Below are 27,963 nucleotides of genomic sequence, written 5' to 3' on the forward strand. Positions count from 1 at the left end.
AAAAAAAAAAATGGCACGTGTAATTGTTTCTTCTCCTGCCAAAGCCAAATTATTCGGTATTAAATCCTCAACAGCTGTACCAAAAACACCCCCTCGAAGCAAAAGGGGCCTTTGGGAATCATTGAAGTGCACCCGTCATACAAAGGGGGAGATGGCCATGTTGGGTTCCTTATCCAAAAAGGTAAACATGTCATTCATTGGGCCACGTGGGGTCAACAGGTACAAGCGGGCCGTCACTAGCTGCAACAGCGACCAAAAAAAAAAATAACCCCTTCACTGCTGGACGACATTGTTAACCAAGGCGCAACTGCCGTGTCATCCAGTCCAACAGTCTTATTGTGACGCTCCCACTAACAGCCCATTGGACAAATGCTGCGTCTTGGCAGCTTCACTACTAGCGAAGGTCAGGATCTTGGCGCCTGCGCAGACAAGTACAACACAGCGGTTGCCTCGATAAGCATGTAATGCACAAAAAGGAGATCATTTAGGTTTACACAGGCACGCCATTCCCTTCTTGATGCACAATACTGGGCCCCAGGGTGATTTTTGGATGTCATAATTGGAACGGGGAGTACGAAAGAGCGCCAACTTTTCCTTGGTTCCCATCGCCAGTTCTGCAGCAATAGTGGTGGAAAAAAAAAGGGGGGGGGGGGGGGGGAAAGGTTCATTTTGTAGAGAGAATGGCCGGCAGGGGCAGGACATGGCTAAATACTACCCCTGGAAAAACTGGGCAGACAAAAAGTTAAATGAGAGAAGCCGAGGGGGGGCACGACGACAATGAAATGGGTGGTAGGGAGTGGGGCCAGCAGCTCTTCCTCTCCTTTCTCGTCAGAACGTAGAAAAACGCCCCACCCCGTGCAGTCCAGCCAATGAGAGGAAGAAAGATGTGGCAGACTCCGCCTGAGAGGAATCTAAGAGGAAAAAAAAAAAAAATAATAATTACTCTTCACCTTTATTTCATTTGTAAATTACATAGATAAAAAATTAATAAAAAAAAGAAAAAAAAAAAAGAAAAAATTAAATTAAGAAAAAAAAAAAAAAAAAGTGTTTGTTATCTTAAATGCTTGCCTACCGCACTTTCACCCCCTTTCCGCCCAGGCCAATTTTCAGCACCGTCACATTTTGAATGACAGTTGCGGGGCCATGCAACACTTCACCCAAACAACATTTTTATACTTTGAGACAGGTAGAGCTTTCCTTTGGTGGTATTTACCGTATTTATCGGCGTATACCGCGCACTATTTTGCCCTGAAAATCAGGGCAAAATCGTGGGTGCACGGTATACGCCGATACCCGCTTTCCCGCCACGAGTTTGAATACTGCGCCGGCATATACCGAGCGCAGTACACTCGTGTATCTTCGGGCAGTCTCGGCGCCTCTCGCGCTGACGTCCTGAGCGTACAGGGCGTTAGCGCGAGAGTTGCAGAGCCTGCCCGACGATACACGAGTGTACTGCGCTCGATATATGTCGGCGCAGTATTCAAACTCGGCGCGGGAAACGAGCGGGGAGGACGCCGCAGAAGGACGCCGGACCCGACGAAGAGGACACCCGAAGCCGCAGAGGGACGCCGGACCCGACGAGGCCGCCGCGCAAGACACCAAAACTGTAAGTACAAAATATATTTTTTCCACAGGAATTCGGGCAACTTTAGGGGTGTGCGCTATACGCGGGTGCGCGCTATACCCCGATAAATACGGTAATCACCACTGGGGTTTTTATTTTTTGCAAAAAAAAAAAAACACCAAAAATTCTGAAGAAAAAAAAAAAAAAAAAAGAAAAAACCCCCACAAAAGTCTTAGTTTCTGCTCTGACATTTTAAAAATAAGCAATTGTTTTCCTTCACTGATGTGCACAGATGAGACCACTGATGGGCACCGATATGTATCATTGATGAGCACCGATAGATGGCACTTATGGGCACTGATAGGTAGCACTGACTGGCATCGCTGCTGGGGCTGCACTGATGATCAGCGCCCTGATTACCTGTACAGTCTTCCCTGTGAGGAAATGCCGCTGCTGGGCTCTCCTCTCCTCACCATGCTGTCAGTGTGAGGAGAGGAATGCCCGATAACCGGCATTTCCTTGTTTACATGTGATCAGCTGTGATTGGACACAGCTGATCACATGAGTAAAGAGCCTGGTCATTGGCTCTGAGATCAGTGATGTGCCATGTCCCAGGGTCAGTGAGTACCCTTGTTCCGCGTGCTTCGGGTGAGCAAGCGCCGCGAGAGTGGGGCGACGTCATATGACGCTGTCCCAGAACGAGAGTGCCACCTTACGCCCATCATTTTACAACACGGCGGGTGGGAGGTAGTTAAAGGGGTTGTGAAAAATGACCAGTTACACTTACCGGTAGCTGGATTTCTACGATGTCTTACAGGACGGCACGCTGAGAGTAGACTGGCCACCTGACAGGAAACACAATCAAAAAAGAGGTTAAAAGGCCCCACCCTTCCCATGTGCCTCAGTTTGTAGATAAGTAACCGCTATTAGAACACGGTCCTAGGACCTAATAAAAAAATAACTCCGAATAGCAGTAAATAACAGGGAGGGAAGTAGGCCTGCCGTCCTGTAAGACATCGTAGAAATCCAGCTACCGGTAAGTGTAACTGGTCATTTCTCCCTCGTCTTCCAGGACGGCACGCTGAGAGAAAAGCAAGCAATCTTTGGGCCTACCTTAGGGCGGGACCACCGTCTGTAGGACCTTCCTACCAAACATCAGATCTTGCGGTGACAGCAGTTCGACTCTGTAATGTCTGACGAACGTATTCTGGCTTGACCAGGTCGCCGCTTTACATATTTGTTCTATGGAAGCTCCTGCTCTTTCTGCCCAGGAGGCTGCCAGTGATCGGGTGGAATGGGCCTTGATAACAGGAACTGGTCTACCCGCTAAGGTGTAGGATAAAGAAATAGCCTGCCTGATCCATCTGGATATAGAAGCTTTTGTTGCCTGCTGACCCTTTTTCTGACCAGAAAAATTAACCAAAAGATGAGGGGAATTCCTAAACTCACTTACCCTCTCTAAATAAATCAAAAGACAACGTCTTACGTCCAAGCAATGAAAAGTAGCCTCCTTCTCATTCTTGGGATCTGCGCAAAACGAAGGGAGGACTACCTCCTGGGATCTGTGGAATTTAGTTGCCACTTTGGGCAGGTACAGAGGATCCTGACTCAGTACCACCCTGTCTTCAAAAACCCGAAGAAAGGGTTCCTTAATGGAAAAAGCATGCATGTCTCCAACTCTTTTGGCAGACGTGATAGCCAACAAAAAAGTAAATTTAAAGGAAAGTAATTTAATTGGAATACTATCTATAGGTTCGAATGGTGCCTTAGATAGCTGATTTAAGACTAGGGAGAGGTCCCAAGGGGGAACTCTAGAGACTTTTATAGGGGAAAGTCTGTCCCTGGCTGTCAGAAACCTCCTAATAAGAGGATCCCCAGAAAGGCTCCTGTCCAAAAAATAGGACAAGGCCGTAACTTGGACTCTCAAGGTCTTAGTGGCTAAGCCTAGTTCCACCCCATCCTGGAGGAAATCCAGGATGACGGGGATGTCAGGGTAGGAGATCTGTTTCGCGGAGCACCAGCGCGAAAAGACCCCCCAGATTCTTGCATAGATGAGTCTGGTGACTTTCTTGCGACTAGCCAACAGGGTTCCTATCACCTTTTCCGAACAGCCTCTCTGCTGCAGGTTCCACCTCTCAAGAGCCATGCCGTCAGGCTGAAGAATTCTGGGTTCGGATGAGAGACCGGCCCCTGCCGCAGAAGACCCGCCCGGGGAGGGAGAGGAAGCGGGGGAGCTAGAGCCCAATGTTTCAGGGTGGGGAACCAGGACCTCTTGGGCCACCAAGGAGCGATTAAAATCAGGTTGGTGTCTGAGGCGTTCAATTTTTGCAGAACCCTTGGGATGAGATTCAAGGGAGGAAAGGCGTAGGCCAACCGGAATCTCCAGGGTTGAGCCAACGCATCCACCCCCAGTGAACCCTGCTCTCGGGAGAGGGAAAAGAACCTGCTCACCTTTTTGTTCCCCTTGCACGCAAAGAGGTCTACTTCTGGGCGACCGAGCTGTTGGCAAATCCAGCTGAAGGTCTCCGGGCATAATTCCCATTCCCCCTGAAGGATGGGCTGGCGGCTCAGAAAATCGGCCTCCAGATTGAGGGACCCTCTTATATGGACCGCTAGAAGAGAGGGCACCCTCTGTTCTACCCAAGTTAGGATCCTCAGGGAGAGGGCTAGGAGAGAGTGTGACCCGGTGCCCCCCTGCCGGTTGAGAAAGGCGATCGTAGTCGCGTTGTCGGAGAGGACTAGGACCTCTCGGCCCTGAATTCTCTCCTCGAAGGCTTCCAGAGCCTCCCCAACCGCCAATAACTCCCGGTAGTTGGAAGAAGCCCGCCTTTGCTGGGGATTCCAAGAACCCTGGGCTCGAAGTTCCTCCGTATGGGCTCCCCACCCCCAGCTGCTGGCATCTGTGGTGACTTTGATCGGGTTGACCTGACTCCACAGACGACCCTTTAAAAGGTTCTGGGGCAATAGCCACCATTGTAAGGTGTCTTTTACTGGAACCGGGATACTGACCCTGGTATCCAACGTCTCTTCCGTTCCCCCCCAAGATGAGAGAAGGAAGGCCTGCAGGGGCCTTGAGTGGAGTTGTGCCCAGGGAACTGCCGGGATGCATGAAGTCATCCGTCCCAACAACCTCATGATTTCTCTGAACGAGGAATCTACAGCCGCCACTAGGGACCTGACCGCTGTCATAAGACCCTGTGCTTTGTCTTGGGATAAGACAAGCTTCCTTTCTAGGGAGTCTATAAGAAAACCTAGGTACATCTTCCTTTGTTCCGGAAGGAGAGAAGACTTCTCCTTGTTCACGATCCAACCAAGGGATTCCAGGGTGGTTATGACAGTGGCCAGGTCCAGAAGGAGCTGATCCCGACTCAGGTTGAAGAGCAAAAGGTCGTCCAAGTAAGGGACGAGGGAGATCCCCTTTAAATGTAGAAAAGCCATCACCTCTGCCAGGACCTTCGTAAACACCCTCGGACTGGAAGCCAGTCCGAAGGGGAGGGCCGAGAACTGCCAGTGCTGAACTCCTTGGGCAGAGGTGAGGGCGAATCTGAGGAATCTCTGGTGATCCGGACAAATAGGAACGTGAAGGTAAGCATCCCTCAAGTCTATTGTCACCATGAACACGCCTTCTAACAAGAGGCCCCTGAGACTGTACACATTCTCCATACGAAATTTCTTGTATTGAAGATGAACATTTAGGGGTCTGAGATTGATGATCAATCTGAATTTCCCGAGTGGTTTGGGAACGACAAAAATATGGGAGTATACTCCCTGGCCCTCTTGATTTGGAGGGACTGGGACTATGACTCCCTGTTCGGCCAGGCTGGCAACGTTCTGGGAAAGTCCAGCGGCTTTGCGAGGATCGCTTGGTAGGTGTGTGAGGAGAAAAATGGGGGGAGGAAACTGGCGGAATTCTAGCCTGTAACCTTCCCTGATGATCTGAAGGACGTGAGGACTCCTGGTTATCTCCTCCCAAGCGGGAAGGAACCTGGAGAGTCTGCCCCCTACCCTCTCGTCACTTGGGATCCTTTTCCCCAGGCTTGGGGCTGGAAAAAAGAATCCCACTCTTTGGCTTATCCTTTCCAAACCCCCAGCGCCTGCCGGGTGCCGATTTCTTCCCTGGGGGGGGGGTTTTTCCTCTGGTTGGGACGAAAAAAACTTCCCCCTATTTGCTCTAGGTTTGGAGGGAAATTTATTTCCTTTTTCAGAGGATCTCGCTAGGGCCTGATCTAATGCGGTGCCGAACAAGAGGGAACCCTCAAACGGAATCGCACACAAGCGTTTTTTTGACGCAAGGTCGCCCCTCCAAGTTTTCAGCCAGACAGCTCTCCTAGAAGCATTAATAAGTGCTCCAGTCTTGGCTGAAGCGCGAACCGTCTCAATAGCTGCGTCTGCCAAATAGGCTACCGCACTGCCGATCACCTGGAGGGACTCTTGAGTTTCTCTAGACTTGGAAGAACTTGCTAGATGATCTAACAGCCTGGAAGTCCAAGCGGCAGTGTTCCTTGCGACGCATGCTGAAGCTAACGCAGGACCTAAAGCGGCTGCATTGGCTTCCCAGGCTCTACGGAGGGAGGTATCCGCACGCCTATCCATGGCATCCCTTAAACTCCCAGCATCCTCAAAAGAGAGATCGGATTGTCTAGAGACCTGAGCTAAAGATGCGTCAAGACGAGGAACTTTAAAAAAGGTATCCTCCACCTCATCTTTAAAGGGGCAGCGGCGTTTCCAGGTTTTAAACTTGGGAAGTTTCTTTTCTGGCTCAGCCCATTCCCTCCGGATAATATCCTTGAGGGATTGATGCACTGGGATAGTCTTAGACTGAGGCTTAATTAAACCCAAATACATCCTGTCCTGGGCTGAAACCTGCTCCGCTGGATGTTGGATCTGCTCAGAGGCGTAAATGGCTGCGAGAAGACCCTCCATATCATCTGCGGAAAATATATATTTCCCAGACCTGGCATCCTCGTCCTCTTCCTCCGCCTGGCTTTCCACCAGGCCCTCTTCTTGAAGAGTGACCTCAGAATCCTCGGAGTCAGAGGAAGGAGCCTTCCTAGTTCGCTGGCGGGAACCCAGCCGCGCAGAAGTGGATCCCTCCTGAGACAAAGGACCAGGTACAGGGGGATCAGACTCCCTACTTTTCAAGGAAGATTTAAAATCCTTGAGAGTGGCGAGCATTTCTGACTGCACAGAGAGAAAATCCTTCATGATTTGCGAGGTCTCTTTCCCAGCTAGTTTAAGGATACACTTGGAGCAAAAGGGTTTGCTATAGTCTGTCGGGAGCTTATCATTACAATTCCCACATTTCTTAATTTTTTTAAGGGGTTTAGTGGATCTACTGGCTTCCCCCTGGGCAGAAGGGTCCTCTCCTAAAACACAATGTAAAATGGAAAGGCCCATTAGCAACATACTCTCACAGCTGAGGTTCTACAACAAGAGGGGGGGGGTAGTGCAGCCATTCCCCCCCCCGAACACAAGGAGGACTCACCCCGGGTGGACTCCTCAGCAGCCATGTCTGTCAGACGGTCCTCCATGATGAGGGCGCCCGGCCCTTCTCTCTCCCCGGCTGCGCGTTGCTCTGCCTCTGCTGTGCTCTGCAGCGAAATGTGGCATCCGTCGGTGGAGGCCGCCATCTTGTAGGGGCGGAGTGACGTCACGCCGTCGGACGGCGTGCGCGTCATCAATACGCGCCCAGCAAGTGACGGCGCCGCTCGGAGCGGCGCCCAGCCCAGCCGACACCACGCTGCAGAGGGGAAGTCTCCCTGTAAGGTAGGAGGGAAGACGGGGGGGGGAGAGAGGTACGGCCGCCTCAGAGCACTAGGGAAGCCCTGCTAGCTAGGAGGCTCTGGCGTCCAGGGAGGCACTCTTCTTAGATAGCACTTTCAGCCTCCCTAGACCATAAAGAAGGGATACCCCCCCGGGAAAGTGCAAGCACCTTGACCGGACCCAAAAGCACCCAGTACCTGAGGTCTAGACTCCGGGGGGGGGACCACCAGCCCCAGGCCTTAGGTCAGCCTGAAAATAAAAAACTGTTTCGCTGTAGGGGAAACACAATCAGAAACTGAGGCACATGGGAAGGGTGGGGCCTTTTAACCTCTTTTTTGATTGTGTTTCCTGTCAGGTGGCCAGTCTACTCTCAGCGTGCCGTCCTGGAAGACGAGGGAGAAAACACCTTGCAGTGTCTGGCTCCTCAGCCCCCCTGTTTTACTTACCTGAGCCCCGAATTTCTGTGGGCGCATACCCGCCGTCCTTCTCTTCTTGGAGTCACGGCTTTGATTGGATAGATTCATAGCAGCGCAGCCATTGGCTTCCCCTGCTGTCAATCAAATCTAACGAAGCCGGGGCCGAGTCATACATTCGACGCCTTTGGACTCAGAGGGCCAGATTCTCAAAGGGGCTTATGACGGCGCAACGCCGTCGTAAGTCCTAATCTGGCCCGGCGTATCTATGCGACTGATTCTTAGAATCAGTTACGCATAGATAACCATTAGATCTGATAGGTGTCGCCGACGTCGTTTTCCCCGTCGAGTATGCAAATTAGCTATTTACGCGAGATTCCCGAACGTACGCACGGTTGACGCAGTGAATTTACGACGTTTCCGTAGCATTTGCAACGCGTAAAGTTGCCCCTGCTATATGAGGGGCAACCAATGTTAAGTATGGCCGTCGTTCCCGCGTCGAAATTTAAAAATGAACTTCGTTTGCATAAGTCGTCCGTGAATGGCGCTGGACGCCATTTACGTTAACGTAGAAACCAATGACGTCCTTGCGACGTCATTTAGCGCAATGCACGTCAGGAAATTTTAGGGACGGCGCATGCGCAGTACGATCGGCGCGTGAACGCGCCTAATTTAAATGATCCACGCCCCCTACCTGGATCATTTGAATTAGGCGGGCGTGCGCCGGAGGATTTACGCTACGCCGCCGCAATTTTACAGGCAAGTGCTTTGTGAATCAAGCACTTGCACGTAAAACTTGCGGCCGCGTAGCGTAAACGAGATACGTTACGCCCGCATAGTTTGACGCCAGGATACGAGAATCTGGCCCAGAGTCTATGGACTCCGAGTGGATGACACAGGAGCGCGCCCGCAAGGTAACCCCCTCGGGAAAGAGCTTCCCAGATGGGGTTATCCAATGCGGGGAGGAGCCACGAGAGCCGCCGTGGGACCCCAGAACAGGTGGATCGGGGCCACTCTGTGCAAAACTAACTGCACAGCGGAGGCAAGTATGACATGTTTGTTATTTTTTTTTTAAAAACACACGGGATCCTTTAGTGTCACTTTAAACTTAAAAGGCAAAATACATTTTTTAAATTTAATACAGCAAGAGAAGGTTATAACCCCGATTACATTTTTTTGACATTTGCTTCCTATCCTGTAACTTTCTTACTAATACTTTAAAACAGGAAGTGAGAGGAAATCTCTCTAAAGTGAGGGAATCTCTGGTTGTCACCAGAACTAGTGTCCCTATTGGACAGGACAGCTATAGAGGGTGAATCTCAGGGAGGAGGAAGAAAGAAGGAGGTTTTGCCTTTCGTTATACTTTAACCCACTTGCCGATCGCACTTCCATTCATAGAGTGCTTTTCATTGAATTTTGGAAGCACAATAAGGTGATAAAAATGTGAAAGATTAGCTATCGAAGTGGATCTAGAGAAAAAACAAAACAAAAAAAACCTGAGGGTTTAAATACTACATTCAATTTAAAAGCATCCTAATGATTGTGTCACTTTAAAATCACTGGAAGATTATAAAATAATTTGAAATCACATGGTGCCTCCCAGTGGTGGCTGATGGAATAGAAATGACGTTACTGTTCTCACCTGTAAGTCCATGGAGCCAAGAATAAAAAAAAAAATAATAAGTTTACTCGTCTTTCGCAGTCATCCCCCTGACTTGTCCTTTTTGCCGCATCTGTAGAAAAAGCAGAGGAGGCCGTTAGCAATGCAATACGATACATCTACTAATCTAATGTTATAAAAGTCATCTCCCCCCCCTCCTTACCTCATCCAGCTCTCTCTGTGTTTCATCTTCCATACGGCGGATGTCATCCATGGTCAGATCCACCCACCGATCCAGGGAGCAGAAAAGCTGGCGGTGAAAGTTTGTGAAGAGGCGCTTCTCTTGCTAGCAAAAAAAAAAAAAGCAGATGGCGATAGATGAGTGAGCGAATCCAGGTACAAGGCAGCCGAGACATTTAAAAAGAGGGCTTAAAGTCATTATCTGGAGATGCTACTATTGTGTGGCTCAGCGTTCTCCTTGCTGGAGAGGAAGCTGTACCCGAGGACCTGCACTGCAAAGATCTCCCTGCTTCAATCATTCCCTAGATCTAAGTTTTCTGTAACCCCTCGGTCATTCTTGAATATTCCCCCACAAATCATCATATCACCAGTTATCAGAGGGTGGGGGCGCCGACATGAGTCCTGCTTCTCCACCAAGAGGGCCGCCCCCCACACAGTGACCTGGCACAACGGGGGGGGGGGGGGTGGGTGGGGTTGTTAATGGGGTTAAATGGGTTAGTTTATACTCAACAAGATCAAAAAAGGTCCATGTATAAAAATACACTCACTTCTGTGGCAGCTAAATTATGGGAGAAAGGAGTAACTCTGGAGAGAAGACAAGCATCAGTTAATAGGAAGGAGGAGAAGAGAGAAGAGGGAGAGAAGAGAGAAGAGGGAGAGAAGAGAGAAGAGGGAGAGAAGAGAGAAGAGGGAGAGAAGAGAGAAGAGGGAGAGAAGAGAGAAGAGGGAGAGAAGAGAGAAGAGGGAGAGAAGAGAGAAGAGGGAGAGAAGAGAGAAGAGGGAGAGAAGAGAGAAGAGGGAGAGAAGAGAGAGAGAAGAGAGAAGAGGGAGAGAAGAGAGAGAGAAGAGAGAAGAGGGAGAGAAGAGAGAAGAGGGAGAGAAGAGAGAAGAGGGAGAGAAGAGGGAGAGAAGAGGAAGGGAGAGAAGAGAGAAGAGAGCAGGGAGGAGAGAGAAGGGAGAAGAGAGAAGGGAGAAGAGAGAAGGGAGAAGAAAGAAGGGAGAAGAAAGAAGGCCACTTTATGCCTACTTGTGCTTTTCTAAAGCAAATATGTTGCCCGAGTACTTCTCTCAGGAATAATAATAAATAAAAGAACTGTGTAAGAGAACCTGCCATATAAGCGACAAACAGGCATTGGGGGTGGGCGGTAGCATTAAAAAGGTGCCAATACACACCTCTGCCCATCAAAAGTCCTCCTTCCTCCCAGGAAATGGAACTCAAAAAGAAAGCAGCCTGCCCATACTGACTTTGCTTTAGGGTAAAAATAAGGATTACTGCTCGCCATCCTACGCATTGCATCTTTTTTAAAGGAGGAGAAAAACCTAACTATTCTTAAAAGGTTCCCTCCCCCTCCTCTCTCCCCTGCAGCAGCTGCTCACTGTCAGAGAGCTGGAGCCGCAGGATCACTTAACTGGACCAGAATAATAAAAAAGGTAAATGCACATTTTTTATTATTTATTTTTACACAGGGTATTAGGGGTGAGGGGGGGGGGGAATGTTTTGAAGAATAGTTAATGTTAGGCTATGACTTGGTATGTTCTGGTTTTCTGGTAGTAGATGTGTGAACTTACCTTGTGAATAAACTTCTCCATTCTACCCTGAAGGCCCCACCATCGGAATTTGACAGTCACTAGTTTGTAGGCACACATGTGAGGACTAGAGGGGTTGTTAACGATCTCGTTCTGCAACCAAAATACAAACATATAGTTATGTGAAATAAAAAAAAAATTCATGAGTTATGCAGACACATAAATGAGGTTGCGCAGAGAAATTAGAAACCCAACATGTGAAACCTTAAAATCATGCGCTCCAGTGAAACGGGGGGTGGGGGGGTGTAAAAGCCCCCACAGGTCATCCGTTCAGAGTTAGACACAAATAATGGCCCTAGAATTATTGTTCTTGCTCCAGTGTGCGCAGTGATATGTAATGTGTAGCACAATGGACATTTTACCGTGTAGGCGCCCTTAACGGGCGCATTTACATTCGTACGTTCATGTATGGGGGGGCTCAAATAAATTAGGGGGGGTCTTAAGTGCTTCCGTGTATTTTTTAAATTATACAAAAAGCCCCCTTTGTGATGCATTTTAGGTGACAGGTTCTCTTTAATGAGACACCAGGGACCTAAAAGACCTTGGTCTAAAATGTCTTGAAGGAGACATCAGGGGTCTAAAAAGACCTCTATCCAAATGTTTCGAATGAGACACCAGGGTTCTTAAAGTCCTATCTAAATGTCTTAGACCAATGTTTCATCTTTTAGACCCCTGATGTCACATTTAAATGTCTTAAATATTAGAGGGTCTAAAAGACCTCTGGTGTCTCACATGTCCTCCAATAAAAGAATCGGAATGCAGATTAGTTTCTTCCCTAGCCATCCTGGATGGGAGAAGGGACACCGGGACCTGGAAGTGACGTAATTATGTAGCTTCCAGGTCAGTAGCAAAAATGGGAAGTTCAGGGAATGGATGTTCACTGATCTCCCTCCCCTAAATCTGATGGCACCTGCCATGCTGGTCCCGGGTCCCTCAATGTGGGCACAGAGCCTGAGAAACATGGAGGGAGTCAATCGATCCCGGGGTGTGTGGAAGCTTCCATCTGACAGCTGGCTAGTCAGATTTACACACACACACACAAACTTCCGCAGCCGCTGGGAGTGTGTAAAACCCCCTCAAAAGCCACATGTGCAGTGTTTATAGCGTTGGCAGTAAAAGTGTTGGAGATAAAATCTTCCGACGGAAGAACAAACATTACCATCCAATCCTTCGTTAATGGCCCTCTCCCCGTCTTCTCCGATCTGTATACAGCAGGGTCCTCTTCTGGCTTGTAGTCCTAAAAGGAAGGTACAAAGCCCCCCCTACGTTAACAAAAATTTTTAATCTTAAGGCACCACCTTGATCAAATCCCTGTACTTACATCTTCTGAGATTTCAGAGCAATCTGCGATATCAATAGGTACAATTTCCACCTCCTTCCAGGTCTCTGCATCCAATCCATGTACCTAGAATAAGACACGGGTTATAGCTCATGTAGCTCTCAGGTCACATCCAGCAGTCTCCAGATAAAGCATTCGGAGCCGTGATACACGTGCAGTCCGGCACTTTACAACGCAACCCCCGCTGTACAGATACCCGATGAGGAACCTGCTGGTCTTTCTCACAGGCTACCATTTAGATAAAGGGCCCTGAGAAACCTTTATTATACGGCATTGTGATCTTTTCACTTGTAATTATAGCACTATTGCCCTGTATGAAATGAAGAAGGCACCGCTCCCCCAACCAGCCACCATAGAATAGGCATCAAAAGGGCTTCAGCCTGCGAGTCATCACCAAACCAAAGCCTAACCACTTCAACCCCGGAAAGGTTTTACCCCCTTAATAATCAGGCCATTTCTTGTGATACGGCACTGCGTTACTTTAAATTGATGTCCTTTGCGCCCCCCCCCCACAAATAGAGCTTTCTTTTGGTCGTATTTGATCGCCTCTGCGGTTTTTATTTTTTGCGGTATAACCGAGGGACCCCAGAAGAGGAGGATCAGGGCCACTCTGTGCAAAACAAACTGCACAGTGGAGGCAAGTATGATATGTTTGTTATTTAAAAATAAATAAATTACTGTATATACTCGAGTATAAGCCGACCTGAATCTAAGCCAAGGAACCTAATTTTACCACAAACAACTGGTAAAACGTATTGACTCGAGTATAAGCCTGCATGCCTCACTGTGTCCATGTCCATGCCTCAATGTGTCCATGCCTCAATGTGTCCATGTCCATGCCTCAATGTGTCCATGCCTCAATGTGCCCATGCCTCAATGTGCCCATGTCCATGCCTCAATGTGCCCATGCCTCAATGTGCCCATGCCTCAATGTGCCCATGCCTCAATGTGCCCATGCCTCAATGTGCCCATGCCTCAATGTGCCCATGCCTCAATGTGCCCATGCCTCAATGTGCCCATGCCCATGCCTCACTGTGTCCATGCCTTACTGTGTCCATGCCCATGCCTTACTGTGTCCATGCCCATGCCTCAATGTGTCCATGCCCATGCCTCACTGTGTCCATGCCCATGCCTCACTGTGTCCATGCCCATGCCTCACTGTGTCCATGCCCATGCCTCACTGTGTCCATGCCCATGCCTCACTGTGTCCATGCCCATGCCTCACTGTGTCCATGCCCATGCCTCACTGTGTCCATGTCCATGCCTCACTGTGTCCATGACTAGACTTGCGTTTAACATGGGAGTCTATGGAAGGGGTGCCCGGCTTTAAAAAACACTTGTAGAGGAAGAGTGGGGCTACATGAGTGGGGTCCAGGGGACCTACAGCCGGCACTGGGTCCCCAAAGTCCGGGAGAACAGATGCAAAAAGGTGACTCGAAGGCGAGGGGGGCATTTTCAGCACAAAAAAAAAAAAAAAAAAAAAAGTGTGCTGAAAAGCTCGGCTTGTACTCGAAGATACACGGTAAACCTTTACAACCCCTTTAAAGCGGAAGTTTCACTTTTGGGTGGAACTCCGCTTTAAAATATGCTTATGAGAAGATTTATGGACCATTCATTTCTTTGTAAGTGAACAAGCTTTAAAAATCTGCAGGGGATCAAATGATCATTTTCCCCACTGTATGTCACCAATATAGAAAAACGAATTACAAAAAAAGAAAAACAAAAGGGAAAAAAAAAAAAAAAAACAAAAAAACATAAAAATAAAAAACAGAGACCCCCTGTAAAAGTGGCAATGAGCTAGTCAAATATCTTACATTTTCCAGGGTCCCAAAATCCGGTTTATGCCACGTCTCGATCTTAATGAAGAAATCGTCTTTCATGTATTCATTCTGAAAAAACAAAAAGTTGGAAGCAGTGAAACAAGCAGCAGCAAAAAACAAAAACAAAAAAACATTCATTCCAATGGGCAGGGGCGGTGGAGGAGCGGTGTATACAGCGCTCCCAAACCACCACAAGGATGCTGCTTGCAGGACTTTTACCGTTCCACAAGCGTACCTCCCCAGTGTGAAAAGGGTCTAAGAAAAAACTAACAATACATTTTTAAAGTGGGCTGTCGCCCAATAGCAAGAACCCAGGCGTATCTGCTAATAAGTGGGGAGACAAAATAATAAAACCAGATGGCGGAGGCGTGAAGATCACGCTCAGGTGAGATGGACAAAAGTAGGGGGGGGGGGGGGTTACTGCGGAAAAGCAACATGGGGGGACCTAAGAGGAATGTTGGTCAGCTCAACAAGTGGCCTTTTGAAACAGAATGAAGACCTCCGAGATCAATGGGAGGTGGAAACCCAAGATGGATCTTTCATATGCATTAACAAAAATGTGTGCAGCAGCAGCCCCCCCCCAACTTGCCTGAGCCCATCTCTGTCCAGCGATGTCCATGAGTGTCTCAGCTGTCAAAGTCAGCTAGCCAATCAGGAGAGAGAGGGGGCGGGGGTCGAACCGCAGCTCCATGTATGAATGGACACCAGGAGCTGCAACTCGGCTTGGGTGCCCCCATAACAAGTTGGTTGCTGTGAAGGCACTCAACAGGAGGGAGGGGCCAGGGGCACAGAAGAGGGACCCAAGAAGAAGTTAGGTGCTGCTCTGTGCAAATCCACTGCACAGAGCAGGCAAGTAGAACACACAACAAGGACTTTACAATCACTTTAAAAACAGGAACCATCTGGCCAACGTAGAGAGATATGAGGACACGTCCCCTTGTGCTTGTAATTTTGGCTTCACTTATGGTGTAATCACTTAGATAGACCATTCTATCCAGCCCTATGTGGCGGCGTAACGCATCTCAGATACGTTACGCCGCCGTAAATTTGGGCGCAAGTTCCGTATTCAGAAAGAACTTGCGCCCTTAGTTACGGCGGCGTAACGTATTTGGTCCGGCGTAAGCCCGCCTAATTCAAATGGGGATGATGTGGGCGTGTTTTATGTTAATACACTGTGACCCCGCGTATTTGACGTATTTTACGAACGGCGCATGCGCCGTCCGTCGAATATCCCAGTGTGCATTGCTCCAAAGTACGCCGCAAGGACGTATTGGTTTCGACGTGAACGGAAATGACCTCCAGCCCTATTCGCGAACGACTTGCGCAAAATTTTCAAAACTTGGCGCGGGAACGACGTCCGTACTTAACATTAGCTACGCCTCATATAGCAGGGGTAACTTTACTCCAGAAAAAGCCTAACGTAAACGATGTAAAAAAATGCGCCGGCGGGACGTACGTTTCTGAATCGGCGGAAATACCTAATTAGCATATTCCTTGCATAACTATACGGAAGCGCCACCTAGCGGCCAGCGTAAATATGCAGCCTAAGATACGACGGTGTAAGACACTTGCGCCGGTCGGATCTTAGGGATATCTATGCGTAACTGATTCTCTGAATCCGGCGCATAGATACGACGGCCCGCACTCAGAGATACGACGGCGTATCAGGAGATACGCCTTTGTACCTCGTATCTGAATCCGGCCCTTACTGGATATGTGGCTTCTTTATCTTTAAATCCTTGCCCATGTTCCAGGCTAAGCTGGTGCCATAATCGCTGCCCCAGGGTTCCTGTCTCAGGGTAAAAGATGCAGCCGGCAACTCCATAACATCAAGCGTATTTATTGTGTAGCCTTCACAGAGAGTACAGTCAGAGACAGACTAGTTTCAAGAGTGGCTCCTTTCTCTTGCAGCATCCTATGGAGCCACCCTTGCACACAGGGGCTAGAGTTGTGTCTCCCCCACACTGTGTTTAGCTATAGAAACACACAGCACCAAACTCGGGCGACTCTGCCATTAGCGATCCTGCAGCTTGTGAAAATTAGCAGCAGGGTGGCTAAGATGCCTCTTGTTTTATGCTTATGGAATTTGCTCCTTTTGTAGCCGAGGCAGCGAGATGCTGCTCCTATCCCTAGCCATTTAGATCCAGCAGCGGCTCAGGCCAGCGACAGAGTGACCTCTCGCTGCCTGTGGCCAAAGAGGGAACAGATCCCTTAGGAACACGCAGGCTGCCTTTATTTTAGCAATTCTCCTGTCGGCGCTTTGTTGCCAGCGGCAGAAACAACCTTACTGAACGTATTGCGGCAGTTCCTGGAAAGGGCCTGTAGACGCTCGTCTTTCACCATCTATTCAGTAAAAAAATGAGGAAGTGAAAGTGAAAGCCTGTGTCAGCGCGGGGCAGGAATGCATACTGGTATGGGAGGAACCGGAATGGCTATGCAAATTTGGTTGCGCATGATTAAGCTTCGGCTTTTCAGTAAGCCTGCAGGGTGTGGCAGCTCTGGCTGTGCTGAGAGGACAGGAAACCGGGACAGATGAGGAAGCCGATACGGCTGATGTCGTGACTCGGCACCTTCCTCCTGATTCTGTCTCCACTACCTAGTGTATGGGTCTTCAAACTACGGCCCTCCAGTTGTTCAGGAACTACAATTCCCATCATGCCTAGTCATGTCTGTGAATGTCAGTGTTTTACAATGCCTCATGGGATGTGTAGTTCTACAGCAGCTGGAGGGCCGTAGTTTGAGGATCCATGACCTAGTGTATCGCTAAGAAGGAAAAAGGTGTTCAGCCAGTGATGTCTAAAACATCTCCTGATCAGCTGTAACATTATAACCATCCACCAAATATCGAGTAGGTCCCCCTTTGCTGCCAAAACAGCCCTGACCCATCCAGGGATGGACTTCGGTAGACCTCTGAAGGTACGCTGTGGGATCTGGCTGCATTTTTCCTGCACTGAACTGTACTGGAACGCAGTAAAAACACATAAAAAAAAATGCACATGTCCTCATATAAGGTGAATGGAAAAAGAGAGAGGGGGGGGGGGGGGGGGGGGGAATTGCACAGGAAATGCGTCAAAAACACGCATGCAAAAAAGCATCCAGAACGCATGGTGTGAACTGGCCCTTAACCACTTCAGCCCCGGAAGAATTTACCCCCTTCCCAACCAGGGCACTTTTTGCGATTCGGCACTGCGTCGCTTTAACTGACACAGAGTCCGCAGGTCACAGAGTCCGCAGGTCACAGAGCTCACGACAGGGGCAGGCGCCCGCACGGCGGCAAGTTTATACAACGTACCTGTACGTTGCTTTGCGCAGCCGTGCCATTCTGCCGTTGTATATATACAGGAGGCGGTCGGCAAGCGGTTAAAGATAATTAACAACACAATCGAAAACCCAGGCAACATTTATAGTGTAGGTCAGGGGTCTCAAACTGGTGTTGCAAAACTACAAGTCCCACGAGGCATTGCAAGGCTGACAGTTACAAGCATGACTCCCACAGGCAGAGGCATGCTGGGACTTGTAGTTTTGCAACAGCTGGAGGGCCGCCACTTTGAGACCCCTGGTGTAGGTAAAAGGGGAAAAATAAAAACAATAGAAAACCATATGGGCTTCGTAGACACCACACTATAAACTATAAAAAACATAAACATAAGATAAAAAGGTGTCTCCCCTAGGACAGGGGTGCCCAATCAATAGCCCGAGGGCAACATGCGGTGCTTTGGTGGGATGGAATATAATAGAATACGGGTATTAAATGGTAAGTTTATTACTAAAATCACAGTGTGTGTGTGTGTGTGTGTGTGTGTATATATATTATATACACACACATATATTTTTTTTTTTATGGCCATATCAGTTCAGCAGTGGTTACTGGGCTGCTTTCAAACTGACCGGCAGGTGCAGAGCATCGGCGGGTTACCTGCTCTGAGCCATAGACTTCTGTTATTACCTGGAGGTTTGATGCGCTTTCTGAACGGGCACCACATCTGCAGGATATGATAGAAGTTTATGGCAAAGGGCAGATAACCTGCAGGAAAGCCACAGGTACGCTGCGCTGCATCCACGGTGCGGGTATACCACGGCACATCAGTGTGAAAGAACCTCAGACCCCTTTCACACTCTCAGTCTGACCCAATCAGACCCTGCTTGGAGTGCCAGATGTCTGTTTACAACAGGGCTGTGGAGTCGGAGTCGAGGAGTCGGAGTCGGGGGAAATTTTGGGTACCTGGAGTCGGAGTCGGCAAACAATGCACCGACTCCGACTCCTACTAAATTTAGATTGGAATTAAAAAAAAAAAAAAAAAGCAAGTTTAAATGTCCCAATTCACAAAAAGTTATAATTAATGACTGTAAGAATAAAGACCAATGCATGCAGTGCCTCACGTAACCGCAAAACGAACACGTTAAGTGACCGTGAAGAAGCATGCCTTTCATGTGCTTCACTATATGGCACGCAACGCACAATTAGGAGCAGCAATACTTATACTTTCCATAGTGTTGTGTTCTGTGGTTACAGGGAACGCAGCGCCCATGTGTAACCTAGCCTCTCACTGATAAGGGATTAAATAAATATGTTTTTTGCAGGACTAGAGAGTGAGACACTTGTATAAGTGAAGGGAATGGAGGGCCAATAGTTCAAGACTGAAGCTGTAAACCATTGGAAAAACTGCTGTCATTTAGCTAAGGCTATAAAAACTTGTAAACTCCGATTGTTAGCTTAAACTTTAAACATGACTATGGGATTCTCCTAGGAAAATCATGTTTTAGAATAAAAAAAAACTTTGTTTTCATTGTGTTTGTCTTTTGCTTAAACTGTGCAATACAGTAGACTGTTGGCTTCCCAGCCAGTAGTCCTGTGGTAGGTTGCATTTCTTTCCCTCAAGGAATGTATAAAATACATTCACATATTAATACAGAGGAGTCGGAAGTACATAAAACTGAGGAGTCGGAGCCGGAACATTTATCTACCGACTCCACAGCCCTGGTTTACAAACACCTAATTCCGGCTACTAAATGTTCAAAAGTCCCAAGGAGATAGTGTGGTCAGTTTAAGGAGAGTAACAGAACAATCCAAACTCAATACAATGCCCCGTGTTGTATACTCACTGTGACAACTGAGGGTCCCCAGGAGATTTAATGAAGAGAAGGGAAAATAAAAAAAAATAAAAAAGAAAGACACCATTATTAGATGGAGGATTCAAATATGTGCATACATTTTACGTAAAGTAAAATTCACATAAAAAAAAACCTACTTGTGCGGCAGTAGGGATAGGCATTCCATGCCTTCTCGTGAAATACCAGGGAGCCTTCGGGGGCCAGCATCTTGACAAAACTGGGGACTTTACTGCAAAACAAGACACATCAGAGGAGATCAGATGAGGGGGGTGAGGAGAGCATCAGATTCTTACTGAAAGGTTAAAAGTGGTTGTAACCCAAAGAAGTAGATTTACTGCCAGACCCTCTCTTGTATGCAGCAATAACACTAAGTGGTTTGTAAAACAAGGCCTCAAAATACCCTTTTTCACATATCTTCAGGCCAGTCACGTGACTCCCGGCCGTTCTATTCCTCCGATCCAGGGCTACAACGGTAGGGGCCGAGATCTCCCTCTGACGTCCGCAGGGGAGGACACGTGACCGATGTGCTGGCCGCTCAGCCACTCCCGCTATAGTCCTGGAAAGGAGGAATAGAGGTGGCCAGTTGTCACATGACCGGCCTGAAGATATGTGAGAGGGCTTTGTTTTACAAAAAAAAAAAAAACGCAACACACATATTGTGTTATTGCTACATACAAGAGGGGCTGGCAGTGACATTTCTTAAACTTTTATGTCAATAGAGGCGGGATGGTGGAGACAGCTCACACAGACCCAGGAGCTCACAGGTGGGGGCAGCACAGCGGGTGACGGAGGCACGTAAACTGATAAACTGACCACGATGTCAGGGCTCAACAGCCATGGTAAACCGTGGTCAGTTTACGGGAGGGGGAAGGCAGAACCAGGCAGGATCAGCCAGGTATTTTACAGCTTACAGAGGGACAGGTTAGACAGCACAAGCACCGTGCTGTTTAACCCACTTAAGGACCAAGCCTATGTTTTAAAAATGTCTACAGGTTACCAGTTTGGCGTTACAGAGATGGTCTAGTGCTAGAATTATTGCTCTCGCTTCAACAAAACCTCACATATGCGACACTGTCCCTTTAAAAAAAAAAACTTTTTTTTTATCACTTTTATTCCTAATGTAAACATCCCTTGTAATAGAAATAAGCAGGACAGGGCCTCTTTATTGTAAGATCTGGGGGGTCAAAAAGACCTCCGATCTCACATTTACACTTAAAATAATAATAAAAAAAAGGCCGGAGGCGACGTTTGACATCGCTTTGGTCCTCCAAGGGCATAGAGTCGAGTGCGGGACATCTTGCCCTCACTCGACTTCCTGCCCATCAGGCCAAGGGACCGGATCGTTTCTGCCACTGCTGATCTCTCCGGGAAGCGGCTTCTCACCACCCATAAAAGTGATCTCGTGGCGAATCGGGGGCCACTTTTAGGTGAAAGAGGATCGCTTGCCATGTATAAATATAAAGTCAAAGTAGCGATGTATATACATGGTGGGCGCTCCGAAAGTGGTGAACCTGTAATAAGGGAACAGGATTTCTCTCTTTTTTTTTTCCTTTTAGGGTTACAAACACTTTAACTCCAACAAAAAGTCCCCTATGTGATGATTTTTTTGGAGACAGGTTCTCTTTAATGAGACATCCAGGGTCTAAAAGTGTGTGAAGCATTTGGGAGGCAGACTAGGCTCCAGGATGCAATTTCTTGTCGCCATGGCACCTGGGATTTGCTCCGACGTATGCGCTCCATGTACAAGATTTGGTATCCGGTGCTCGTCGGCACCTTTCAGCAATAAGCTCAGCTCACCTCTGTAAGTGGTAGATCTTGTGGGTGTATTGTCCCTTCTCACCCTCCCGCTCATAAGGCTCATTCTTCAGGACTTCAATCCCCTCTCCACCTCCTGTATTATCCTTGCTGGCTTCAGCCACTGAGAAGAGCTGGCCCACCTGGTACTGGAGAAGGAAGAGGAACATGCACAGTGAATGCAATGCAGTTGAAGGCCTGTACCCAGATGTATTTGTAATACCTAAAAATTACCTCCTTTTGGGCTGTTAAATATACAATTGAAAGCCTTTTGTTATATCTGTTTATTAAAAGGCAGCCCTGGGTACCTGAGGATTAAGGATGAGCTCTGGCGTGTTCGCATGCTACACGTGCAGAGCCCGCCAGGAAGTGTGCACGGTGCTGCGCTAATCACAGCCAGGGAGACATTTCCCGATCTCTGCAGCCGAGCATAGGGACAATGTCTCCCTGGCTGTGATTAGCGCAGCACCGTGCACACTTCCTGGCAGGCTCTGCACGTGTAGCATGCGAACACGCCAGAGCTCATCCTTACTGAGGATACAACTGCTAAGCACCAACACTGTCACATGGGAGGAAGAGGAAGTCACATGCTTCAGTAACTGAACAATTAAAGCTCAGCTACATCAAAACTTTCAATTACATTTTGGATAAATCAGGAAACAGAGACTGTTTATTGCTATCCAAGTCCCTATTTGCCAAATTTCTCCCATCTTCCAGGGCAGGCAAGGCGGAGACTCGGCCTCCCTTCCCGCCCAGGCCAGGCGGAGACTCGGCCTCCCTTCCCGCCCAGGCAAGGCGGAGACTCGGCCTCCCTTCCCGCCCAGGCAAGGCGGAGACTCGGCCTCCCTTCCCGCCCAGGCAAGGCGGAGACTCGGCCTCCCTTCCCGCCCAGGCAAGGCGGAGACTCGGCCTCCCTTCCCGCCCAGGCAAGGCGGAGACTCGGCCTCCCTTCCCGCCCAGGCAAGGCGGAGACTCGGCCTCCCTTCCCGCCCAGGCAAGGCGGAGACTCGGCCTCCCTTCCCGCCCAGGCAAGGCGGAGACTCGGCCTCCCTTCCCGCCCAGGCAAGGCGGAGACTCGGCCTCCCTTCCCGCCCAGGCAAGGCGGAGACTCGGCCTCCCTTCCCGCCCAGGCAAGGCGGAGACTCGGCCTCCCTTCCCGCCCAGGCAAGGCGGAGACTCGGCCTCCCTTCCCGCCCAGGCAAGGCGGAGACTCGGCCTCCCTTCCCGCCCAGGCAAGGCGGAGACTCGGCCTCCCTTCCCGCCCAGGCCAGGCGGAGACTCGGCCTCCCTTCCCGCCCAGGCCAGGCGGAGACTCGGCCTCCCTTCCCGCCCAGGCCAGGCAAGGCGGAGACTCGGCCTCCCTTCCCGCCCAGGCCAGGCAAGGCGGAGACTCGGCCTCCCTTCCCGCCCAGGCCAGGCAAGGCGGAGACTCGGCCTCCCTTCCCGCCCAGGCCAGGCAAGGCGGAGACTCGGCCTCCCTTCCCGCCCAGGCCAGGCAAGGCGGAGACTCGGCCTCCCTTCCCGCCCAGGCCAGGCAAGGCGGAGACTCGGCCTCCCTTCCCGCCCAGGCCAGGCAAGGCGGAGACTCGGCCTCCCTTCCCGCCCAGGCCAGGCAAGGCGGAGACTCGGCCTCCCTTCCCGCCCAGGCCAGGCAAGGCGGAGACTCGGCCTCCCTTCCCGCCCAGGCCAGGCAAGGCGGAGACTCGGCCTCCCTTCCCGCCCAGGCCAGGCAAGGCGGAGACTCGGCCTCCCTTCCCGCCCAGGCCAGGCAAGGCGGAGACTCGGCCTCCCTTCCCGCCCAGGCCAGGCAAGGCGGAGACTCGGCCTCCCTTCCCGCCCAGGCCAGGCAAGGCGGAGACTCGGCCTCCCTTCCCGCCCAGGCCAGGCAAGGCGGAGACTCGGCCTCCCTTCCCGCCCAGGCCAGGCAAGGCGGAGACTCGGCCTCCCTTCCCGCCCAGGCCAGGCGGAGACTCGGCCTCCCTTCCCGCCCAGGCCAGGCGGAGACTCGGCCTCCCTTCCCGCCCAGGCAAGGCGGAGACTCGGCCTCCCTTCCCGCCCAGGCAAGGCGGAGACTCGGCCTCCCTTCCCGCCCAGGCAAGGCGGAGACTCGGCCTCCCTTCCCGCCCAGGCCAGGCGGAGACTCGGCCTCCCTTCCCGCCCAGGCCAGGCGGAGACTCTGACAATATTTTCGATGTAAAAAAACGCTTCTAGATGCAAATGCGGCACGTAAAACGCAGCACAACAGAAACGTTGGCTACTAGCCATTAAAGCGGGAGTTCACCCGAAAACAAATTTTAACATTAGATTGAGGCTAATTAAGGGAAGCAGAAACGGGTATTTATTTTTTTTAAATCAATGCCGTACTTACCGTGTTAGAGATAGATGTTCTCCCGCCGCTTCCGGGTATGGTCTTCGGGACTGGGTGTTCCTATTTGATTGACAGCCTTCCGACGGTCGCATACAGCGCGTCACCAGGTGCCAAAAGAAGCCGAACCTCGGTGCGGCTCTCTACTGCGCACCGACGTTTGTCTACTTTCGGAAACTCGTGACGCGCTGGATACGACCGTCGGAAGGCTGTCAATCAAATAGTAACGCCCAGTCCCGCAGCCCATACCCGGAAGTGCCGGGAGAACATCTATCTCTATAACGGTAAGTACGGCATTGATTTAAAAAAAAATACCCGTTTCTGTTCCCCTTAATTAGCCTCAATCTAAAATGTATATTTTGGGTGAACCTCCACTTTAAGTTAATAGTTCAGGAGAGGTTAAAAAACGCCCCATGTACATTAAGCCTTCGTAAAAAGCACAACAAAAATCGAACTTTCCGAAGAAAACAAAACAACAACTTTCATCACATCATTTACATCATTGTGGAATTGCTCAAGTTGGGAGTTTCGTAATTAAAAGGAGACTCTAACATTGAGGCAACCTTGGCATTGGCGCTGTGATGAAACTACAATTCCCATCTAACTTCTGCCTCTGGGAGGTGTGTCTCTGCCTCTCAATGTTGCAATGCCTCATGGGACTTGTAGTTCCACAACAGCTGGAATGTGGCGTTTGTCGATCCCGGCTCACCCGGCCACTGCATATATATGGCCGGGTGGGCGCTTCCTTCTTCTAAATGGACGTCCAGGAACATCGCTCAGGAGGGGGGTGGCGTGTGCCCGCGCAGCGGCGCGACCCCGATGCGCTTGTGTCACCCGAACATGGCGCATCTCCGATCGGCAGGATTGGCCCTCCTGATCACATGACGGCTGTGTCCAATCACAGCCATCATGTGATGTAAATCTAGAGCCGGTTGCAAGGCGATCAGCTCGTCTCTCCTCACACTGAAGTTGTCTGAGGAGAGGAGAGCGGATCTCTGCAGCCAGCCGGTGATCAGTGAGTATGAGCCGTTTTACAGCTTTTTACACACTGTTCACCACCCTAGTGCCCCAGCACAACGCAAACACACAAAGTCCCCAAAATAGTTTCCCCCACATAGTAAAAACACCTGTCCCAATGATCACCTGCACACATCTGCCCGTGATCACCTGCGCACATCTGTACATGATTATCTGCGCACATATGCCCGTGATCACACAAACCAATTAATATACACTTAAAGGGATTTTATTTTCACCAAAGACATGTAGCAGAATACATTTTGGCCTAAATTTCTGACAAAATTTGATTTCTTTTAAAATAGAAAAAATATATATATATATATATTTTTCTTTTAAATTTCCGCTCTTTTTTTGTTTGTTTATTTATATTGCAAAAAAAATTAAAAAAACGGAGTCGTGAATAAACACCACCAAAGGAAAACTCTATTTGTATGAACAAAATGATAAAAACGCCATTTGGGTACAGCGTTGCACGACCGCGCAATCGTCATGGAAAATGTGAGAGCGCTGAAAGCTGACAATTGGTCTGGGAAGGAAGGGGGTGAAAGTGCCCGGTATTGAAGTGGTTAATGTATCGGCAGAGGAGCACTTACCTCTTCCACAGATATGGGCAGACGGACACGACTGAGGAGAGAAAGAAAAGATTATTATAAACATAAAAAAAAAAAAAAAAAAAAAATCACAAAGATACTAATGTACGCCTGCAGAGGAACTACAAGTCTCAGCCAAACCTACACAACCATTGCTCACTCGGGAGCAAAACATCATCAGGAACTACCTATTACAGGAGGTCTGCAGTCCCCCTGGAGGGAGGATAGGAGGAGGCTGGGACTTGTAGTCCCCCTCAGTAGCTGAAGCGTCTGGAAGGACATGGTGGGACAGAACTGAACTTTATGTGGAAGAAAAGACTAGAAAGTGTATTTGTATTATTAGGGCAAGATGAGAGCGGCAGCCTCCCGCCAGATGGAAGTGTCTAGACGGCCATGCTGGTACTTGCAGTCCATCAAAAGCTGGAAGGAAACAATGGGACTTGTAGTTCTTCAGCACCTGGAATGGGACTTTTAGTCCCGAACAGCCGTAAGAAGGCAATGCTGAGACTTGTAGTTCCCCAACAGATAGATTATGAACAGACTGATGAACAGGCTTATGCTGGGGCTTGTAACCCCCCCTTGGCAGCTGGTAGATTACGCTGGGATTGGGGTCCCTCTGGGGCTTGTTTTTCCCCCCACCCCCAAAATCTGGTAGGTTATGCTGAGGACTGTAGCTCCCTTGGGAAATGGTCTGAGGTTATGCTGGGGATTGTGGTTTCCCCATCACCTGATAGGTTAGGTTATGCTGAGGGTTGTAGTCTCCTGCAACAGCTGTTAGGCTATACTGGGGATTATAGTGCCCCTGACAGCTAGAAGGTTATGCTGGGGACTGTAGTCCCCCCGACAGCTGGAGAGTAATGCTGGGGACTGTAGTGCCCTGGTAAAATATGCTGGGGATTGTGGTTCCCCCATCACCTGATAGGTTAGGTTATGCTGAGGCTTGTAGTCTCCTGCAATAGCTGTTAGGCTATACTGGGGATTATAGTGCCCCTGACAGCTAGAAGGTTATGCTGGGGACCGTAGTCCCCCCCAGTAGGTTATGCTGGGGGTTGTAGTCCCCCTGACAGCTGGAAGGTAATGCTGTGGACTGTAGTTCCCAGGTAGGATATGCTGGGGATTGTAGTCCCTCCAGCAGCTGGAAGGTTATAGTGGGGACTGTAGATCCATGGTAGGTTATGCTGGGGATTGTAGTCCCCCCAGCAGCTGGAAGGTAATGCTGTGGACTGTAGTTCCCAGGTAGGATATGCTGGGGATTGTAGTCCCTCCAGCAGCTGGAAGGTTATAGTGGGGACTGTAGATCCATGGTAGGTTATGCTGGGGATTGTAGTCCCCCCAGCAGCTGGAAGGTAATGCTGGGGACTGTAGTGACCCATGATAGCTGTGAGGTTATGATGGGGATTGTAGTCCCCCCCAGGCTTCTGGTAGGTTGTGCTGAGGATTGTAGTCCCCCCAGGCTGCTGGTAGGCTGTGCTGGGGATTGTAGTCCCCCCAGGCTGCTGGTAGGCTGTGCTGGGGATTGTAGTCCCCCCAGGCTGCTGGTAGGCTGTGCTGGGGATTGTAGTCCCCCCCAGGCTGCTAATAGGCTGTGCTGGGGATTGTAGTCCCCCCCAGGCTGCTGGTAGGCCGCGCTGGGGATTGTAGTCCCCCCCAGGCTGCTGGTAGGCCGCGCTGGGGATTGTAGTCCCCCCCAGGCTGCTGGTAGGCCGCGCTGGGGATTGTAGTCCCCCCCAGGCTGCTGGTAGGCCGCGCTGGGGATTGTAGTCCCCCCCAGGCTGCTGGTAGGCCGCACTGGGGATTGTAGTGCCCCCAGGCTGCTGGTAGGCCGCGCTGGGAATTGTAGTCCCCCCCCAGGCTGCTGGTAGGCCGCGCTGGGGATTGTAGTCCCTCCAGGCTGCTGGTAGGTCACGCTGGGGATTGTAGTCCCTCCAGGCTGCTGGTAGGTCACGCTGGGGATTGTAGTCCCCCCAGGCTGATGGTAGGCTGTGCTGGGGATTGTAGTCCCCCCAGGCTGATGGTAGGCTATGCTGGGGATTGTAGTCCCCCCCCAGGCTGATGGTAGGCTATGCTGGGGATTGTAGTCCCCCCCAGGCTGATGGTAGGCTATGCTGGGGATTGTAGTCCCCCAAGCTGCTAATAGGTTGTGCTGGGGATTGTAGTCCCCCCCAGGCTGCTGGTAGGCTGTGCTGGGGATTGTAGTCCCCCCCCAGGCGGCTGGTAGGCTGTGCTGGGGATTGTAGTCCCCCCAGCAGATGGTAGTTTTTGCTGGGGACTATAGTGCCCCCCCCAGCAGCTGGGTGGTCATGCTGGGGCTTGTAGTGCCCCCACAGCTGTTATGCTGGAAATTGTAAACAACCAGTACAAGAAAATTCTGCAACCTGTAGTGCCTCAGAGCCAACAGGAAGTAAATCTGGTCCCTGTGTCCCCCTGACAAGCAATGCTGGGCCTTGTAGTCCCCCATTATCAGAGCCCCTCCTATTACCCCCCCAGCTCCAGTGACAGCAGGCCGGGTCTATCTGTCAGAGGATCACCCCACCCCTCCCCCAGGCATCTGCTGACAGCAGCTCCTCCCCTGAGCCCCTTACCCCCCCATCATCACTGCTCCCCTCAATACCCCCTCCTCCACCTTCCCCAGCCCCCCCGGGGGTACTCACAACTCCTTAATGAGCACCATCCTTCCCTCCCTGCGCCGCTCAGGCCCCTGGAACACAGGCCGGAAACCGGAAGCCGCCCAGACTCACAGGAGGAGGGACACATGC

The 27,963-nt window shown here is 50.2% G+C and overlaps 1 protein-coding gene across 1 annotated transcript; it reads right to left on the reverse strand.

Annotated features, from left to right (window-relative positions):
• Nucleotides 1-27,963, reverse strand: LOC120943086 (phosphatidylinositol transfer protein beta isoform-like). The gene is made up of 12 exons (XM_040356188.1): nucleotides 27,859-27,963; nucleotides 25,211-25,241; nucleotides 21,236-21,381; nucleotides 19,576-19,667; nucleotides 19,430-19,437; nucleotides 14,321-14,395; nucleotides 12,489-12,572; nucleotides 12,327-12,404; nucleotides 11,150-11,260; nucleotides 9,564-9,686; nucleotides 9,383-9,473; nucleotides 1-911 (listed from the first exon to the last, which is right to left on the reverse strand). Exons 1-11 carry the CDS (start codon nucleotides 27,876-27,878, stop codon nucleotides 9,426-9,428), a joined length of 816 nt encoding a protein of 271 aa, XP_040212122.1. The 5' UTR covers nucleotides 27,879-27,963; the 3' UTR covers nucleotides 1-911; nucleotides 9,383-9,425.

Source organism: Rana temporaria, chromosome 6 (genome assembly GCF_905171775.1).
Source record: "Rana temporaria chromosome 6, aRanTem1.1, whole genome shotgun sequence".
Classification (NCBI taxonomy): domain Eukaryota; kingdom Metazoa; phylum Chordata; class Amphibia; order Anura; family Ranidae; genus Rana; species Rana temporaria.

What these genes read in the sequence shown, in the direction of transcription:
- LOC120943086 (XM_040356188.1), bottom strand. Translation starts at nt 27,878, where the DNA reads ATGGTGCTCATTAAGGAGTT. An exon ending in ATGGTGCTCATTAAGGAGTT is followed by an intron (nt 25,242 to 27,858) that starts GTGAGTACCCCC and finishes TTCTCTCCTCAG; the next exon opens with TCGTGTCCGTCTGCCCATAT. An exon ending in GCTCTGAAATCTCAGAAGAT is followed by an intron (nt 12,405 to 12,488) that starts GTAAGTACAGGG and finishes CCTTCCTTTTAG; the next exon opens with GACTACAAGCCAGAAGAGGA.